Source organism: Sinohyriopsis cumingii, chromosome 19 (genome assembly GCF_028554795.1).
Source record: "Sinohyriopsis cumingii isolate HCF-2022 chromosome 19, ASM2855479v2, whole genome shotgun sequence".
NCBI lineage: Eukaryota > Metazoa > Mollusca > Bivalvia > Unionida > Unionidae > Sinohyriopsis > Sinohyriopsis cumingii.
Window position 1 is genome coordinate 55756623 of NC_142979.1, and position 19802 is coordinate 55776424.

The 19802-nt window shown below is 34.4% G+C and overlaps 1 protein-coding gene across 2 annotated transcripts in view; it reads right to left on the reverse strand.

Annotated features, from left to right (window-relative positions):
• LOC149775739 (ceramide glucosyltransferase-like) overlaps positions 1–19556 on the reverse strand; it is a 31936-nt gene extending 12380 nt beyond the window's left edge. The window contains exons 1-5 of one of the 2 annotated variants that reach the window (XM_089944287.1): positions 19395–19556; positions 13448–13586; positions 9101–9203; positions 6894–6995; positions 2000–2112 (exon numbers count right to left, since the gene is read on the reverse strand). In XM_089944287.1, the coding sequence (XP_089800413.1) occupies positions 2000–2112; positions 6894–6995; positions 9101–9203; positions 13448–13586; positions 19395–19492 (555 nt within the window). In that variant the 5' untranslated portion in view covers positions 19493–19556. Of the gene's footprint in view, positions 1–1999; positions 2113–6893; positions 7014–9100; positions 9204–13447; positions 13587–19394 lie in introns of both variants that reach the window. The other variant, XM_089944286.1, reaches the window with a different exon arrangement.
• Between the last annotated feature and the right edge of the window lie 246 nt (positions 19557–19802).

Sequence of the window (19802 nt, forward strand, 5' to 3'; positions counted from 1 at the left end):
AATCAGCACACATAACACTTTTATGAGATATCATTTTTGAGAAAGAACATCAAAGTTTCTAATTTATCAGAAAGGTATTTAAATTTCTGCATATGAAACTAGGCAAATTTTTCTGACTGACAATCATCCATGGACAGGGGTGGGGAATATATCTAAGAAATTTAAAACCTCACTTTTTTTTGCTATGTTACATGTGTTTGTTTGCATGCAACCCAAGAAATGTCATTGATAAATGCCACAAGAAAAATTTTACCAAATTATAATTGTTTGTACAGGTAAAGGTATGAAACTGACACCTGCCATGGTTGGGTTTATGGTGTCATGGGTTCTTCTATCAGCTTGTTTACCGTGTCAACTTGCAGCATGAATACAATAAAATCAGTGACGAGTGCCAAAAAAACACTATTACAACTGCAACAAAATCAATTATAGACTTCCACTTGATTGAGCAGATTTCCACTAGACTTGTGAAAATCCACCAGCCAAAGTGGACATCCACTACTCATAGTGGGCACATCATCCCTTGCACGAGTCCACTGGATTGAGTGGGCAACCTGTAATCCATGATGCATGTACAGTATAATATAGTCTCATCTGTGAACATGCTAGCTATGGACAGCTCAATATGACATGGTCAGTCCTTTATAAACAGCATAAAGAGTAATGTTTCAAGAACTGATCCTTGTGGAACACCTGATTTGATTAAGTTTCTTAACTGAAGTGTATTTATAACAGCATCTGTTGTTGTCTGCATTTATTATTGGACTGAAATCAAATTCAACTTACATCATTTATTTATATATTGATTTTTTTTTGGTAGGAGTTTATGAGTTAAAAGGTCAGAAGGATAATACCATACAATGTTACCACTGTTGTGATGGGCCATTAAAATAAATGCTGTATTTCTTCCATATCATAATCAAATTAAACTAAATTATAAATTAAAAATTAAATTATTAATCATAAATTAAAAATAACATTCGTACAACACTTTAGTCATATCTGTAAGTAATGTTCTGTCTTGAATTACTGTCTTTACCCTATGTTTTCGGACATCCAAATATCTCTATTTTGATGTCACAAAACTTAGGGATAAAGGAAGTAATTCCCAATAAAATGGTCCAAAAGCTTAGGAATGGGGTGGAGTTGGAGAAAGATTTACTGCTATTTTCATTTCTGGAGTTAGCCAATTAAAAATCAAGTTGCAATTTATGTATGATGAAATCAAAGTGTTTGTATATGAGGCATCGATTTCCTGTGATATCCTATACATAATGTGGTATCCAAACAATCAAAACAGCAAATTGTGAACATCAGTAAAGTTTGAGTTGTCAGAACTACCACACATGGTCATCTCATTGTATGTATGATTAAAAGGATTCAGCCTGGTTGCTGAAACTGAACAGAGACTGTCAAAGACAAGTGAAGCTTTCATGGCCACACACCCCTCCCCCCAAATCAGAGAAATACTGATATTTTTTTAGTGGGTAAAACAAACCTGCTGCTACTGCATTTCTACCCTTTTTCTGGGACACTCCACTGAATATTCCCTACCTCCAATCAGTAATTTGAGGGCCAGAAAAGAATAGAACGTAATTCCACTCATTGAATGCAATAGTCATATCCAGCATTTGAAGCTTCATCCTCTTTAGACCTGGACCATGACCACAGGACATCAGAGTAGGCCAAGAGACGAGAATCTCTGCAATAGCAGCAGGTAAGTGTTACATATCTTCCTTGAAATGTCCTACACCTATATGAATCCCATTGGAATCTTATAGGATCCTATAGGTTTACCATAGGATTCTAAAGAAAGATTCTTCATAGAAAATAGGACATTAGTAAGTAGTCTTTCAACTAAGTGGTTTAGGAGGTGAAAGCTTTTTGGAGAGATGAACAGACAGTTTATTAAATTAGCCACAGTTACGCTGTTTTTTTCCTTTTAAAGTTGCAGTCATTTTTATCAGTGCCATATGGTAATGGAACTAACGGTACTCACTTTCTCATATACACCAGCAAAACCTTTCCTTGTGCATGCATATGGCATTTGCAATACCAAACCAACATCAGGCTTCATAAAACTGGCCATGTCAATCAGTGAATCTTTTTCAGCTGTGTGAGAAAATACAAATATAAATTAAAAGGTCTGAAATACACAGTGTGCAAATATTTCCAGCTGCAAACATAGTTAAAAATACGAGCAGTTAGATGACAGAACAGCCTGTCTCAAAATCAACCAGTAACATTTGATGCAGACCAAACTGTTCTATTATTTTTAAGGAAATCCTACCATTTACAAAAATAAATCCTGTCTTATAAGTGATATATACTTGCCTTAAAGTGACCCAATAGTGTCAAGTACAAGATATTATTTATATATGTAATGAAATAAGTGAAACATCAATGTATTAGTACAGTATACCTAAGTTTAACCCCTGCTTCACCTACATTTTACTTATAAATGATACACTAGTGAAACTCATTTCAAGGTTAGCTGTAAATTTATAAACTCTCTCATTTTATGCTTAAAGGAGACCAGAAATAAAACTTTTCCTTTTATGTACATGTATGTAATTCTTTACAAATTTTAATTAGACTGTAATGTTTATAAATTAAGTATCGTAGGCAGGTAGTGATTATATTGCGTGGAAGATACCAAGATTCTGTAAATTGCCGAGTTTTGATGAGACAACAGATCATATGGTCCCGTGACGCAATACTAGCCAGTCCTCGAATACAAACAGAAACATGGCAAGCGAGACAGACAGGAGAAGACCAGATTTGGGTTGCACATTCAAAAGTTGAATCTGCTTCCGAGATATGCTTATAACTATATCTGTTGAATTGTGTGTTATGAATGTGTTTAAGACTGACAGCAGAAAATTACAACAGTTAGAAGGTGCTCATATTTCATATTTTGGAATTTAAAAAAAAGCAATGTAATTTTTTAAATAAATACTTATATATCGTGTGCTGTGCACAGATGTGATTAGGATTAAGTGACGGTGCCCAATGTAAAAATTACAATTTTACCACAATGCAATAAATTCATTTAAGAAGGATAAGGTTAAATGGCATTAAATGACATATTCATTACCTACCCCCAACACACACACATATACATCACCTAAGGACTAACATCTTGAAAATATACATCCAACAATGAAACACTGAGAGAAAATACTGAATTCTGAGTGAAGAGAATAGAATGGGGACCGACTTGTGTGTGAAACAGCATTCATTGCCGGGGAAGTGTAAAAGGCATTGAGAGCAGTTTTCATCAGTCATAAGTTATGCATTAGTTTTTCACAACCCCAACCCCTGCCTCCCCACAAATAAATCTGCAAAGCAAAAATCATAAGTAATTAATTTAAATATTAAGATGCTTCCTTCTTATGATTCAATTACAGTGTATTTTATATGCAGGTTACAGTTAGCGTATTGACAAATCTGATAGTATGTACATGTTTAGTATAAATAGTTTATGTACTGTACTGATCAGTGCTCAAAGAAATGTTTTTTTGGCACAGGCCCCAGGCTGGTGACGTAAATAAACTCACTAGCCCTGACTGATATTCTACAAGACTGGACAGTTCATACTTGTCAACTCTCAAGCCAGGAGAAAAACCTCCCGATTTTGAGGGTATATCCACCCAAACTTCCCGATCTAGAGATATCTCCTGACTTTTTGCAGAGAACTCCTGATTATTACATTATGTCTGTCAATTTTCATTTCTAAGAAAGAACAAACCATACATATATTGATATAATGTATGCAATCCACATGTGAATAATGAAGTGACGAAATAATTAATATCACACGACAGTTTATTCTTCTTCTGTAAATAGAATGTTAAGATCAAACATTATTCACGTAAATTTCAGATTTTTTAAAACCACTACAACAGTACTGTAGTAAAAAAAATTAAAGAAATAAAACTCACCAATTAGCTTATAACCCATGAATAATCACCGTGAATGCTGTGTAAACAAAATCACATCTCCATTTCCGCCAAAGAAACTTGGCCAGTTAACATGTGACATTCCTCTACCATATATGTAAAGTTTAATTACAATGATTAAATTGAAAGAAGGAAAATATACCATGCAGTATATGTGCCCCCAAAGAACTAATTCAGAATAAATATTTTATTCAGTAAACAGAGTTACATGCATTACGACTTAAGGTGGAGCATAAAACGTGAGAAAAACAGTTGCCACATGTACGGTAACTTGTGACTGCAGATTTGAACTGTAAGTTACAACAAAATAGGGCACCGTATGAGGCGCCGTAGTGGACAAAAGCTGGTCCAATCAGAATGCTGCGATTGAAATTTTGCTGTCATATGTCCAGAATTCCAATTTCACTTGTTGTATCAGAAATGCTTGTCCTTAAAGTTCCATTTTCTAGGTCGAGATTTTAGAATGTATCTGTTGAATTGAACAGTAGTGGTTGAAAGTTATATTTTCTATGTTGAGGTTTTAGATTGTGTCATTTGAATTACACGGCGCTGGTTGAAATTTCAATGTCATACATTGAGAATTCCTAATTTACATATTGGTTCAATGAGTTTATGTTGAAAGTTCCATTTCATATGTTAAGTATTTATATTGTATCATCTGAATTACATGGCAGTTGTTGAACTTTTAATGTCATATGTCGAGAATTTAAATTTAACATGTTGAATCACAATGGTTGTGCTGAAAGTTCCATTTCATATGTTGAGTTTTCATATTGTATCTGTTGAATTACAAAGCGGTGATTGGACATTTTATTGTGCTTGTCAGAATTGTTATTTTTATATGGTGAAATGATGTGTAAGTATTAAAAGTAACATTATACAATGTCCACTTTAACAATTCAAAATAATACAGAGTATTAAGATACATCAATCGTGTATTCAATTATGAGGCATCATTACAGTTCATGCATTTACTGTTTGAAAGTTACCATCCACAGGTCGAGAATTACTATGAATTTCTTCACTAGACGTCGCTCTCGTGAACGGACCGCTTTATTTTTAAACAAGTAGCCTACTTATCATTGCTGTGAAATTCAACACTCTAAATACTTGCCATATGAAATGGAACTTTCATCACAAACAGTTACATACAACGTGTGAAATAGGGAAACTCAACATATGATATTGAAATTTCAACCACCGCTGTGTAATTTAAAATATACACTGTAAGACATAGCCATAGGAAAGAAAACTTTAAACCACCACTGTATAATTCAAGATATAAAATCTGAAATCTCAATCTTGAAAATGGAACTTTAAGGACATGCAATTTGATCCAACACATGATATTGGATTTCTTGACATATGATATCAAAATTGCAGCTGCAACTTTCTCAGTGGACCAGCTTTTGTCCACTATGGCGCCTCGTAGCATCGTTTATTTGCCAATCAATTGCTGGTTCTTACATACACACTCTGTCGAACATTGTTAAAAATGCACAACTTCCCATAAGATTTATCAACCTTAATGAGCGTGAAAACAAAATTAAATAGAATTTCACAATGGCTGATTTGAAATGCTAAAAGATTAAAGAAACTTTGAAAATATGTCCATCTATTCATACAGTGTAGCGATTTCCATATGGACACCATGAAGGCAATACTGGATATCTGATTAGAACATTTCACTTAGCACCATCTAGTCCTCATCTGAAGTCTTTTACTGATAGTTAGTGCTGATATGACCATCCATTCAGAAGAAGAAGCCATATCAAAAACATGAACACGAATATTTTAATTTTGGACCCACCTGACCTTGGGATGAAATTGTTTGGAAAGTTTGCTGGCAATCCTCCAAATAGTTTAGGAGTAGCAACAATAACAACTGTTTGGAAAGATGGATGTCAGATATCAAATGACAGAAGACAGGCCATGATATAAGCTCTTCAGCTCTATGACAAGTAGAGCTAAAAATACAAGAACTAGTCTAAAGATATCCCCTACAGTATATGCAATCATTTCCTAGACTGCTTTCATTTCTTTTTTTCTCCATCACATGACTGCTGTGCAGTAGGCACAGGGTGTTGTTGTTTATTTACTTATAAATATACACACATGACTTCAATTATTTAATTTCTGATTGATAAAAGTGTTCCATCAGTAATGTGATCGCTCAACACCTCTTTTATATTTCTAATTCCTGATCTGTATCTAATTGCCATATTGTGTTGGTTGTGATTTTTTTATTTCCTTTTCTCCTCTGTAGATTTTACATCAGAACAGTTAAACACTGCCATCGATGATATGGGGCATTAAACAGAAATGTGTGAGAAACTATTTTGCAAGTTTATTTCAACTGACTTTTCAGAAGCAGTTCAAGCATTATTCAAGACAGAAATGAAAATGTGCTATCAGTATACAGCTTATAAAGGCTATGTTTAAACTCCGCAGCAGTTAAGTACACAAGAAACTGGGTGACTACCGCTGCGTAATTATGTAGCTGCAACTTTCCTGAGGTGGTAATATAACTTTCCCAGATAAGATCATAAAAGCTGCAATAGCTACAAGGTTGGCAGGTTGGTCTGTGGACAGATTATTGTATATACTTGCTTATAAGCTTGGTTTAACTGCAAAAATAATGGACCCTGATCTGCAAACTGCCAGCAGATCAAGGTCTATGCTGCTTGTTCTACTGTTTGGTCAACAAAAAAAAATGCTCAGACCCAGATCAGCTTTAGTACAATGCACCAGCTGATCTGCGTCTATGCAGTTTGCAGCTAGATGCAACTTATAAGCAAGTATGTATGACATATGTCCACTGTATCAGTATGGTTTTCTGAGAAAAAAAACATGCATGTAATGTCACACTGGAAAGCTATATGAAAGAAAGCTTACAATGTGATTGGGAACCAAATATAGGGACTCACTCACCTCTAATTCCACTATCAGATATAACTATCCACTCATATTTGGCAGCTTCGAATGGCTTCATCATATTGTTTACTTTTCCATTTGGGCCTACGTATTTAATACCTGCAAAGAAATCAAACCCTAAAAAAAAAAACTTTGTGTCAAAGAAAGAACAGAGGGTATACAAAGATACATCTGTGATACATTTTACTTAAATAAGATTCTGATACATTATTAATAATTGGCCTCTAAAGGTATTAAGGTTTGTAAGTCATTCCATTTTAACGTAGATTTTTTATGGTAAATGTAATACAAGAGAAACTTCCAAGCTATTGTAAATGTAATACAAGAGAAACTTCCAAGTTATGGTAACTTGTAATACAAGAGAAACTTCCAAGCTATGGTAAATGTAATATAAAAGAAACGATCATGCTATTGTAAATATAATACAAGAGAAACTTCCAAGCTATGGTAAATGTAATACAAGAGAAACTTCCAAGCTATGGTAAATGTAATACAAGAGTAACTTCCAAGCTATTGTAAATGTAATACAAAAGAAACTTCCAAGCTATGGTAAATGTAATACAAGGGAAACTTCTAAGCTATTGTAAATGTAATACAAGGGAAACTTTAAGCTATTGTAAATGTAATACAAGAGAAACTTCCAAGCTATTATCAATGTAATTCAAGAGAAACTTTCAAGCTATGGTAACATGTAATACAAGAGAAACTTCCAAGCTACTGTAAATGTAATACAAGAGAACCTTCCAAGCTATGATAAATATAATACAAGAGAAAGTTCCAAGCTATGGTAACATGTAATACAAAAGAAACAATCTGATTATACTTCTTTTGTTATGAGTAATATTTGTCCTTTTTAAGTGGACATGTACTGGTTTGCAACACTTGGCCATGCCGTCTATGAAACTAAGCACCGTGGCTCAATGATACAATTTTGTGGGAATGTGTGATGTTAGGAGCTGATTCTCCACTAATAAACACCACAATTCTTTGAGTTCAAAAGGTGTCAATGTGTAATAATTCTTTCTAATCTCTCTCCACCTTCACAGCAATGTATTGTGAAGTAAAAAATCATGTCAAGTTGTGTATATGTGTGATTTGGATTTTTAACGTAGCTTTAATCATTTTTCAGTCATATCGCTACACTGTCTGCAGTGTGGCAGTTTATAGTGACGTCTAGTACTGGGGCATCATGCCGCAGACATGTAGCATGATGTCCCACCCAGTCACATTATCCTGACACCAGGCCGACCAGTCCTAATGCTAGCCTCTTAATGCTGAGCACCAAGCGAGGCAGCTGTTAGTACCATTTTTGTAAGCCTTTGGTATGACTCTGCCAGGGACTGAATAGAAGAGAACATATCATGATGATACTGATTACATTATTACAGAATTATAAGATCAAAACATGAATTTCACCTGAAAATATCTTGAATTCATATTTATTTTTCTTATAGTGTTGCCACCTGTTAGCATTTACCACATATTTTTTACTGATTACTATTTCCCCATATATTATTATTTTCAAGCATATTAACAAAATATTTTTTCCCAGAAAATCTAAAAATTAAATGATTTGTTACAAATTGCATGATGTTTGCTATAAATTTCAACAAGTAATACATCAACATTTCATTTTCAAGTTTTTATTGTGATTTTATTCATGTTCAATAAGTAGGGTGCAATTCTTTTGGTATTTTCTAGAACAAAAAATGGAATTTGTGCCCTACCCTGCATTATACTAGAGTTTTTGAGTTATCCAGGCATGAGCTATGGAGGAAGAGTTATCCAGGCATGAGTTACGAAGGGTAAGTTATCCAGGCATGAGTTATGGAGGGAGAGTTATCCAGGTGTGAGTTATGGAGGGAGAGTTATCCAGGTGCGAGTTATGGAGGGGGAGTTATCCAGGAATGAGTTATGGAGGGAGAGTTGTATCATACAGTATACATGAAACACGACTTTCAACAAATTTGGTTTTAATATAATATAAAAGCAGTGATGATGATACGTTAATAAAAAGTAATATGCATGTCTTGCGAACCAGGAATGCACGTATAACAAAAATCATCTTGATGTTTTAAACATACAGCAATATAAACAGCAATACAATTCTGGATTAGTCATACAAATACTTTAATTGGCTGTATGTATCTCTTTCCTTTAACTATTTTACATCTGTTTTTCTTTCTCTGCATATAAATCCTTACCTATAAATAATTTGGCATCTACTTTTGGATACTTCTCTACGAGTTTCTGCACAACCATAATGGCTGGGTCATGTTCATCATGGACAGAAAATAGAATTTCATACTGAAACAAAAATAATAAAACTACTGAGGAAGGGAAACAAGAGGGCTATGTGAGCATACCACTCACTTGACTTACATAACTTACCAGATGACCATATCACTAAGGGGCATAACATTCACCTGGCTTACATAACTTACCAGTTGACCATATTACGACAGGGCATAAAATTCACCTGGCTTACATAACTTACCAGTTGACCATATTACTAAGGGGCATAACATTCACCTGGCTTACATAACTTACCAGTTGACCATATTACTAAGGGGCATAACATTCACCTGGCTTACATAACTTACCAGTTGACCACATTACTAAGGGGCATAAAATTCACCTGGCTTACATAACTTACCAGCTGACCATATTACTAAGGGGCATAACATTCACCTGGCTTACATAACTTAACAGTTAACCATTTAACTAAGGGGCATAACATTCACCTGACTTACATAACTTACCAGTTGACCATTGTACTAAGGGGCATAACACTCACCTGACTTACATAACTTACCAGTTGACCATATTACTAAGGGGAATAACACTCACCTGACTTACATAACTTACCAGTTGACCATATTACTAAGGGGCATAACATTCACCTGACTTACATAACTTACCAGCTGACCATTTTACAAAGGGGAATAACACTCACATGACATAACTTACCAGCTGACCATTTTACTAAGGGGAATAACACTCACATGACATAACTTACCAGCTGACCATTTTACTAAGGGGCATAACACTCACCTGACTTACATAACTTACCAGCTGACCATTTTACTAAGGGGAATAACACTCACATGACATAACTTACCAGCTGACCATTTTACTAAGGGGCATAACACTCACATGACATAACTTACCAATTGACCATATTACTAAGGACAACATTAATATGCATAGTCTCTTGTTCATACCATAATTCTCTTTAAATTTTGTGTGCATGAAAAAGTGTCAAGTTTGGTGACCAATGATTATAATTGTGTTAGTAATTTCAAATGACTGGCAGCTCTCAGGTAATCAGCTGGATGACTAATTATATCAAAAGACACAAGTCTCTCAAACAGAACTGATAATCTACTGCCCATAAACAATTTCCAGGAACTTAAAGCAATGACAATTTCATCTTTTAAGTGCTGAGTGTTGAAGCCATTTCTGATATTCAAATTTCAAATCAGTTAATGTGGTGGCCCAATTGAATGCATGATTAACGCAAATTTTATTTAGAACAAATTAAACACCACTAAAGACTTTTGGGTAAAATCCCATGTTGATATAACCATCTATTTAGGAGAATTAGTGACAAGATTTTCAATAAGTTCATTTTGGAAGCCATATCTGAGGTCAGATGGGCACCAATTTTATTCATGATCAACTAAATACTGAATGTCTAAGATTAACAATTTTTATTTAGGACCAACTAGATACTGATTGCAGTCAACTAGATATCATTAGCAGTAAACTAGATATCATTAGCAGTAAACTAGATATCATTAGCAGTCAACTAAATTTCATTACCAGTCAACTATATATCATTAGCAGTCAACTAGATATCATTAGCAGTCAACTAAATATCATTAGCAGTCAATATGGCATTCTGCTCAAGAGGGGAACCGATAATAAGATCTTCAAGATGGTTGCTAGGATATACATAATGGAAGTCAGACCAGTACTATTTACATTAAGGATCAACTAGGCATCACACAAAGTCTTCTCATGAAAACACAAAGTCCTTGTGACCTTATGTTCATGAGGGATATCAATAACAACATCTTCCCAATGCCATGGTGACCATACTGGATGTCTGATCAGCACCATTTTCAACTAGGATCAACTAGACATCATAAGAAGCCTTTCAGTGAAACCTCCATTTTGATATGAGCATTCACTCAGGAGAAGTAGCAATAATAATATTTTCAAGATGGCTGCTGTGGTGGTCATACTGGATGTCTGAGCAGCACCATTTTCACATATGACTGACTAGACCTTGCAATCAACTTGTGTGTAAAGCTTCATGCCAATCTTTAAAGTAGTTTAGAAGGAGGTGTGACTGAAAACTTCTGCTACTGGATGGACGTCTGCCAGATAGCAAGCAACAGGACATCTTCATAAGGTCTCCTGACCAGTAAAGCAGAAAACAAAACACCACCGTAACTATATTTTAATCTCTTATTCTTTTTGTAAAACAAAATGTAAAATCTTTACTGTGTAACTTTTTTAGTTAAGGATGTAAAGCTTTAATCTGTGGTGTACAGAGGCACATGGCTTTCACTGGAATTTTAATTATAGTTCAGTTTTTTGTTTTGATGCAATGGGTTTCTTTACTCTGTAATTTATGTTGAGAGCAGTTGTCCCTTCTTCATACAAAACTCCCCTCTCCGACATTTTAGTTGTGTGTGTAAAATTCAAACTTTTTAAAGGGGGTGTTATATATGAGAATCTATAAATAGAACCATTATAAACATTTCAACAAATGTGTGTGTGATAATTAACTTGTAATAAATGACAATAAAACTGACATTTAATTTCATTATCAGCACAGCAGCAGCAATCATTTTTCATGACATCTGCACTATATATAATTGCGTAAATCCTTAATTACAACATTAGACAAAGTCTATGAAATTGTAACATCAATACACCTAATCAAATGTTTCTCAGTTTTCTTCATCCACTCATGATGAATTTTATAATAGCGTCTTTAACAATGCAATCATTCATTGGCTTTGCAAACTGATCTTGCAGTCTATTATTTTATTTACTTGTGGTGTTACTTGTTATTTTTCTATTGTATACTGTTTCTTCATTACTAGTTATGAGGAGTTTTCTGTCATCACAAAAATCAGATACCCTGAAATATGTTGTACTTTCCACTTACATACTGTTATGATGCAGCAAAGGAATCTATCCTTAAAATGAGCCTAGATTTAAAATTTAATGGGGTAAATTTTAAGTCCATTCCATTTTATAGACAGAATGTCAAATTCTTGTAATCAGTCATATGCAGTACTCAGCAGCCAATCCGATTTCATGTAATTTAGTTCTAGCCATTTGGACACTTCACCAGCACAGTTGTGAGTAAGTGGTAAATGCCTTAATGATCAGTAACATAAATCCTAAAGTCCTGTTTTCTGAGTTACAACTTTTATCTTTTATACCAATTTTTTGCTGTGACTGGACAGACAGGATTATGTCCATTTCTTAAATTTCATTGTGTTTTGTTTTGTTTTTTTTTAAAACTAGTCCAAACGAACTAGCTACAAGCAAATCCAATATTTTGAATAGCCTTAAGCAACTGGAATAGTGTAAATGTCAACCCTGTAAATGTATGTTCCAAATTTAGTCCATATCAAAATAAGGACTTTTCTTGAATATGCTATACATTTCTCATCATGTTTCAGGACTTTTCCTTAATAATAATAATAATAATAATATATAACTAATGCACAATATTTACAAGATGAGGTATCTTTATACAACAAATGCTATTAAAACTGACATGAAATGCTATTAAAAAGTAAATAATTGATGTACTACTACAATAAAATATGCACAAGTCTTTAAGGCTGAGTACATACAGGATCAATACAAAGCTAGATGTGAATAAGTTATACATATCTTGACATGCTTTAGGACTTTTCTTAAATAAGCTATATATTTCTTGACATGCTTTAGGACTTTTCTTAAATAAGCTATACATTTCTTGACATGCTTTACGACTTTTCTTAAATAAGCTATACATTTCTTGACATGCTTTAGGACTTTTCTTAAATAAGCTATACATTTCTTGACATGCTTTAGGACTTTTCTTAAATAAGCTATACATTTCTTGACATGCTTTAGGACTCTTCTTGAATAAGCTATACATTTCTTGACATGCTTTTTTTGGGACTCTTCTTGAATAAGCTATACCTTTCTTGACATGCTTTAGGACTCTTCTTGTATAAGCTATACATATCTTGACATGCTTTAGGACTTTTCCTGAATAAGCTATACATTTCTTGACATGCTTTAGGACTCTTCTTGAATAAGCTATACATATCTTGACATGCTTTAGGACTATTCTTGAATAAGCTATACATATCTTGACATGCTTTATGACTTTACTTGAATAAGCTATACATATCTTGACATGCTTTAGGACTTTTCTTGAATAAGCTATACATATCTTGACATGCTTCACCTCTTAACAAGTGATCAAATTTTCCAACGGCTACATGTATTTACAGGACAGGTGTACTTACTGCAGGAAAGTTAAGGTTAAAGAAAGTTTCAAGGTTGTAGAAAAGATTTGGATCCACTCCTGTTAGCGGCTTAATGATGGATACACCCTGGAGGTCTTCCGGGGAAATAGTTGGGGGCGCCTTGTGTAATTTTCGTAACCTGAAAAGGAATCTGACTGTATATACTATGTGACTTCAACATTTGGATTAATATAACTGCAATGCATTCAAAATTCGCAACCCACTATGAAAAAGAATGCAAAGGTAAATCTGCAAGGTTTATAAACATGTACATTAGATTCTTTTCATTTGATATCAGTGTTATAAAACAATATGAAGCTTATTATTGCATAGTTATTGTCACAGTTATGAAATCTTATTCTTGTTAAATATCAGCAAATGTGACTTTTAGGTTGAAAGTGGTGGAGTTCCTAATATCACTGAATAAGTATTCAGTGTAATTCAAATTTGCATGAGTGAGTGAGTGATTTGGATTTTTAACGTAACTGAAAAAATATTTCAGTCATATCGCTATGATGTCTGCAATGTGGCAGTTTATAGTGATGTCTAGCACTGAGGCATCATGCCACAGACGTGTAGCATCATGTCCCACCCAGTAACATTATCCTGACACCAGGCCGACCAGTCCTAACACTAACATCTTAATGCTGAGCACCAAGCGAGGGAGCTGTTAGTCACATTTTTATAAGTCTTTGGTATGACTCAGCTGGGGATCAAACCCATGACCTCCCGCATCTGAGGCAGATGCTCTAACCAAAAGGCAATTCGAATCTGCCATGCCATGATAAAAACAACAACATCTTTATTCTCGTTGGTGGTTCTTCCCTGGGTTTTCCAAGGTTCTTCCTCCACCAGTTATACTGGCTGCCATGTATAGCCTATCTTGTGCTGAAAAATGGCGTTAAACCCTAGAACAACAACAACATCTTTCAGGCAGTGATGGTAATTAGCAACACTGATCACCATTTCTTGCAAAGCAAAAAAGTGCAAAGAAAAGAAATATGTTACACAAACATTTCTTCAACATTGGCTATAATGTGGTCAGACATTTAAGTAATATATAAATTATAATACACATCAGATTTCAATCATTCCATAATAAAGACAGATTTTGTGAGACCCATGGATCAAGACATCATGAAGAAGCCCAATGGATAAAAACAACATGAAAAGCCCAAGGTTAAAAACATCATCAATAAGTCACTGGACAAAGACAACACCAAGAAGCCCATGGATAAAAACAGGATCAAGAAACCCATATATAAAGAACCCCATGGATAAAGGCAACACGAAGAACCCCATGGATAAAGACAACATGAAGAAGCACATGGACAAAGACAACATAAAGAAGTTCATAAATAAAAACAACATGATGAAGCCCATGGATAAAGACAACATGAAGAAGTTCATGAATGAAGACAACATGAAGAACTCCATGAATAAAGACAACATGAAGAACTCCATGGATAAAGACAACAAGAAGAAGCCTATGGATAAAGACAACATGAAAAGTTCATGGATAGAGACAACACAAAGAAGTTCATAAATAAAGACAACATGAAGAACTCCATGAATAAAGACAACATGAAGAAGCCTATGAATAAAGACAACATGAAAAGTTCATGGATAAAGATAACATGAAGAAGTTCATGAATAAGGACAACATGAAACCCATGGATAAAGACAACATGAAGAAGCCCATGAATGAAGACAACATGAAGAACTCCATGGATAAAGACAATATGAAAAGTTCATGGATGGAGACAACATGAAGAATTTCATGAATAAAGACAACATGAAGAAGCCTATGAATAAAGACAACATGAAGAACTCCATGGATAAAGACAACATGATGAACTCTATGAATAAAGACAACATGAAGAAGTTCATGGATAAAGACAACAAGAAGAAGCCCATGAATAAAGACAACATGAAGAACACTATGAATAAAGACAACATGAAAAGTTCATGGATAAAGACAACATGAAGAAGCCCATGAATAAAGACAACATGAAGAACTCCATGGATAAAGACAACATGAAGAAGCCCATGAATGAAGACAACATGAAGAACTCCATGGATAAAGACAACATGAAGAAGCCCATGAATGAAGACAACAAGAAGAAGCCTATGAATAAAGACAACATGAAAAGTTCATGGATAAAAACAACACGAAGAAGTTCATGGATAAAGACAACATGAAGAACTCCATGAATAAAGACAACATGAAGAAGCCCATGAATAAAGACAACATGATGAAGTTCATGGATAAAGACAACATGAAACCCATGGTTAAAGACAACATGAAGAAGACTATGAATGAAGACAACATGAAGAAGTTCATGGATAAAGGCAACATGAAAAAACCCATGGATAAAGACAACATGAAGAAGTTCATGGATAAAGATAACATGAAGAAGACTATGAATGAAGACAACATGAAGAAGTTCATGGATAAAGACAACATGAAGAAGTTCATGGATAAAGACAACATGAAGAAGCCCATGAATGAAGACAACATGATGAAGCCCATGAATGAAGACAACATGAAGAAGTTCATGGATAAAGACAACATGAAGAAGCCCATGGATAAAGACAACATGATGAAGCCCATGAATGAAGACAACATGAAGAAGTTCATGGATAAAGACAACATGAAGAAGCCCATGGATAAAGGCAACATTAAGAAGCCCATGGATAAAAACAACATAAAGGCAGTGATGTGCATGTTTGTCCTGTTGTACCTGACAAAACATTCTAAAAATAGTTTCATTTGGTTGGCAGTGTTTTAGTTTGTTTTTCAAAAAAATAATTGTCATGTTTGCTCAGCCCATCTCCTAAGTCATGTATAAACTAAGGTATTAGTACAAGCCATGGTAGATTTATAAACATTGCTGCAGGCTAGATTTAATCTCTTACACAAGGTTACCATGACCAGAGAGAAGATCTGGCATCTTGAATTGGCACAGGCATTAGATAGCTCAACTTGTCACCTAGGTGTTACAGCTTTGACCTAGATCAGAGTAACCTCAAGAGAACGGGGCATGTTCTAAATCTGTCCCCATGTGGACAGACAGAGAGAAAGACATAAATTAACATACATGTTTGTTTTAGCATGATGCATTGAGACACAAACCTTATTACATTATATACTGAGTGAAGCATCAAATTTTCAGAGTTTTTCAAAGTCCTACATCATCAGAAACATTCACAATATCTTTACCATCAATTATTTAAGAATAATAAGTACAATTCTTTGATTGTCAAAATGTGATGTATAAATTTACAATGAAAGTTGCTAAAATCTTTATATGCAAAAACTGGTGAAACCCATACTTGCTACAAGTGGTTATATGGAAAACACAATTGCAGAATGAGAGAAGTCTGATGAAAGTATATTCAATTATATAATACGCATCTTGGTAATGAATGTAAAAAGTGTGCACAAGTGAGCAGAGTGGGGAAGGTAGGCTGCGAGCACTTGCTATAAATGTTTTAAAATGAGTAAAGGTTGGGTGATAAATAGGTATATTCTAGCTGTTTCAACAACAAAAACACTAGAAATTTTGATATCAATCAAATGAAAATACAATTTATCAATTGACTGAGAGAGAGAGAGAAAGACACAGAGAGAAAGACACAGAGATAATCTATTTATATATTTGTATGATACATGCATCCCCCTAAAAACCTTTTAAACAATATTGTATACTGAATGAGGAGGTTTCATATGCAGCAGCTATTAAACAAAACAAATTAAAAAAGGCATTTTCAATTGTATTGGTAAAACATGGTTCTCTTTACAAGTATGTCATGTCTGTCTGAAACAGACACGTCAACATTAAAATCCTATTGTTGGTGAAGACATTTTAAATTATATGTATATTAAATAAATATCTAATGAGATCATTTTTATAAATAAAATAAACCATAGGCTCAATTCAGAACATGGAGAGAGAATGTAGATTTTCTGCGATAACTGACAAAAAGAGCTGCAGGGCACTGAGTTATATCAAAAAGGGAATGTCATTATTTTAAATTAACCATGATTAGCAAATTATGTCAACTTGAATGACAAGAATAACTGACAAAAAAACATATAGCAAATGAAGCTGGATGTAAAATAAATGTGTGTGTGTTGCCTCAACATCATGAAAAGAGAATATTAAAGACATGATTTCATTCTCACCTAAAGTCAAATGAAAATACCATTTACAAAATTCTCAAATTTCTTTGAAATAGACAAAGAGCTTAACTGTCGAAGACAGATGACCACAGCATGACTGCTTATTTCACAAAAACTGGTTAAAATATAGATAAGGATATCAGATTGATCTTTTTTTCTCCTCTTTTATTTGCAGAACTGAAATTTGCTTCGTTAAGGTTTTATGGCACAGTAACATATGACAGTGGTCTAGCCCGCTGCCACCCAAAGCAAACTGCTAGTTCAAGATGCACAGGCAATTGTGATTGGTTGGCAGGGTCACCAAATATGGTATGTACTAGTCCGATAAATCAACCCCCCAAATCTGTGTTGATACTGATGGACAATATGTGTGTCTGATGTCACCTGTTCATTAAAATGTGCAATTTTGCTGGATGCAAATCTTTCTGGAACAAGCATGAGTACACTTTAGACACATACCGGTAATTGGTAATAGCCATATCAAGTGCAAAATTCAAAATGGCCACAGGACAGATGGTTGTGCTATTCCAGGTGGATTTACAAGTCATCAAACATATGATTTGCTCCGGAAATATAATGTATATGTCACCAAAAGAACCCTTCAGCTGACAGTAGCTGCACAGCCACAAGAAATACCAGTAAGTATATAAAATGTACACCAATGTGTGCAGCCAAATTTGGATACAGATAATTGCAGCTTTTAATGAATGAGTGATATCAGCCCCTCAGCTGAAAATCAATCTCATCACAGGTAAACGGCCGATTTATCAGCTTAGGTGTGTACCTGCACAGGGCAATTTACATATTTCTTTGAAATATGAACAACTTAAAATTTTCATATTGACAATGATCCACAGTACAGTACTTATATATATATCTACATGTCTTTTCTATTTATAAACCATATATTGACCAAGCATGACAGAAAGAGTGATTCTGGATATTAAGATCTGGCAGTCTCAAATGTCCTATGTCTCATGCCAAAACAAAAACAAATGCAAGCAAGCAAACAGTAATTGTTGATGGAAAATGTAATCTGACAATCTTTGATTTCAGCTTAATTGTCACGGGGATGGTAGTTTTTAAATCATGAAAGTTTTCCCCAACATAATTGTTGATTTCAATAATAAATTTATCTCACTTTAATTACAATTAACAAACTAGCGCTGTTAACTGCTTCACTCTAATTTGTGGCTGATACTTTCTGTTTTTAAAATCGGTAGGGAAGTAGAAAGAAACGTGAAGGTAATTTGAATACTATAGTACTCAAAAGACCCAGGGCAAATTGGTATCGGTATGGAAAGTCTCACAATAGTAAGTGGAAATTGGTCAAAATGACCCCAAACCAAATAAGCCTACGGATACACCATTTTTAAGTATAGATCCCTAATACATTGGAATTCCTCTATACCCCTGTGATGCTCCACACACACACACACACACACACACACACACACACTGGGGGTGGGGTGCATGACGATAGTCATGGTTAACACTTCCTGATATGAGAATTTCAACCATTATGTGCTAACTCTTCTTGATATATCAATTTCATTTCACAATATTCTCAAGGAACTAAAGAAAGGTATTTCTGCTGTATAAAATACATCGTAGAATCGATATAACTGGGATACTGCAAACAGTCCTGAGTTTGACACCTGTTAATGTTAAGCCTTTACTTAAACGAGGACATGGGCTGTACCGCACTATCATGCCCTGGAATTTAAAAAAAAGAAATGAATGATGTCCAATAATTCTTACCCGTATAGCAGAGCAGCTAAGTGTATTATCCAGACAAAAATCCATCCTCCTGAGATGGCTACAGCAATCGAGAAGGCAAAAATTTGACATATGCTCATATCGACATGGTGATTTTTGAGTTTATCACCCCTCCTCGCTCTACATACCTGAATCGTGATTTGGGGACCGGCAAATATATAATGAATTATTATTATATTAATTATTTATATTCCTGAAGATACAGCAGTAGATACACATCAATGTGCAAAACATGTACATTTTACTTCGTGAATTTATCATTTAAATCATTTTAGCCTTCAAACTTAACCCTTAATGGATTGCAAATACGAGAACACTTTATTCGCTAAAATTAAGTATCCCCATGTTTGATCGCGGACCCTGTAGTGACAGGTAACATGTATGGTAAAG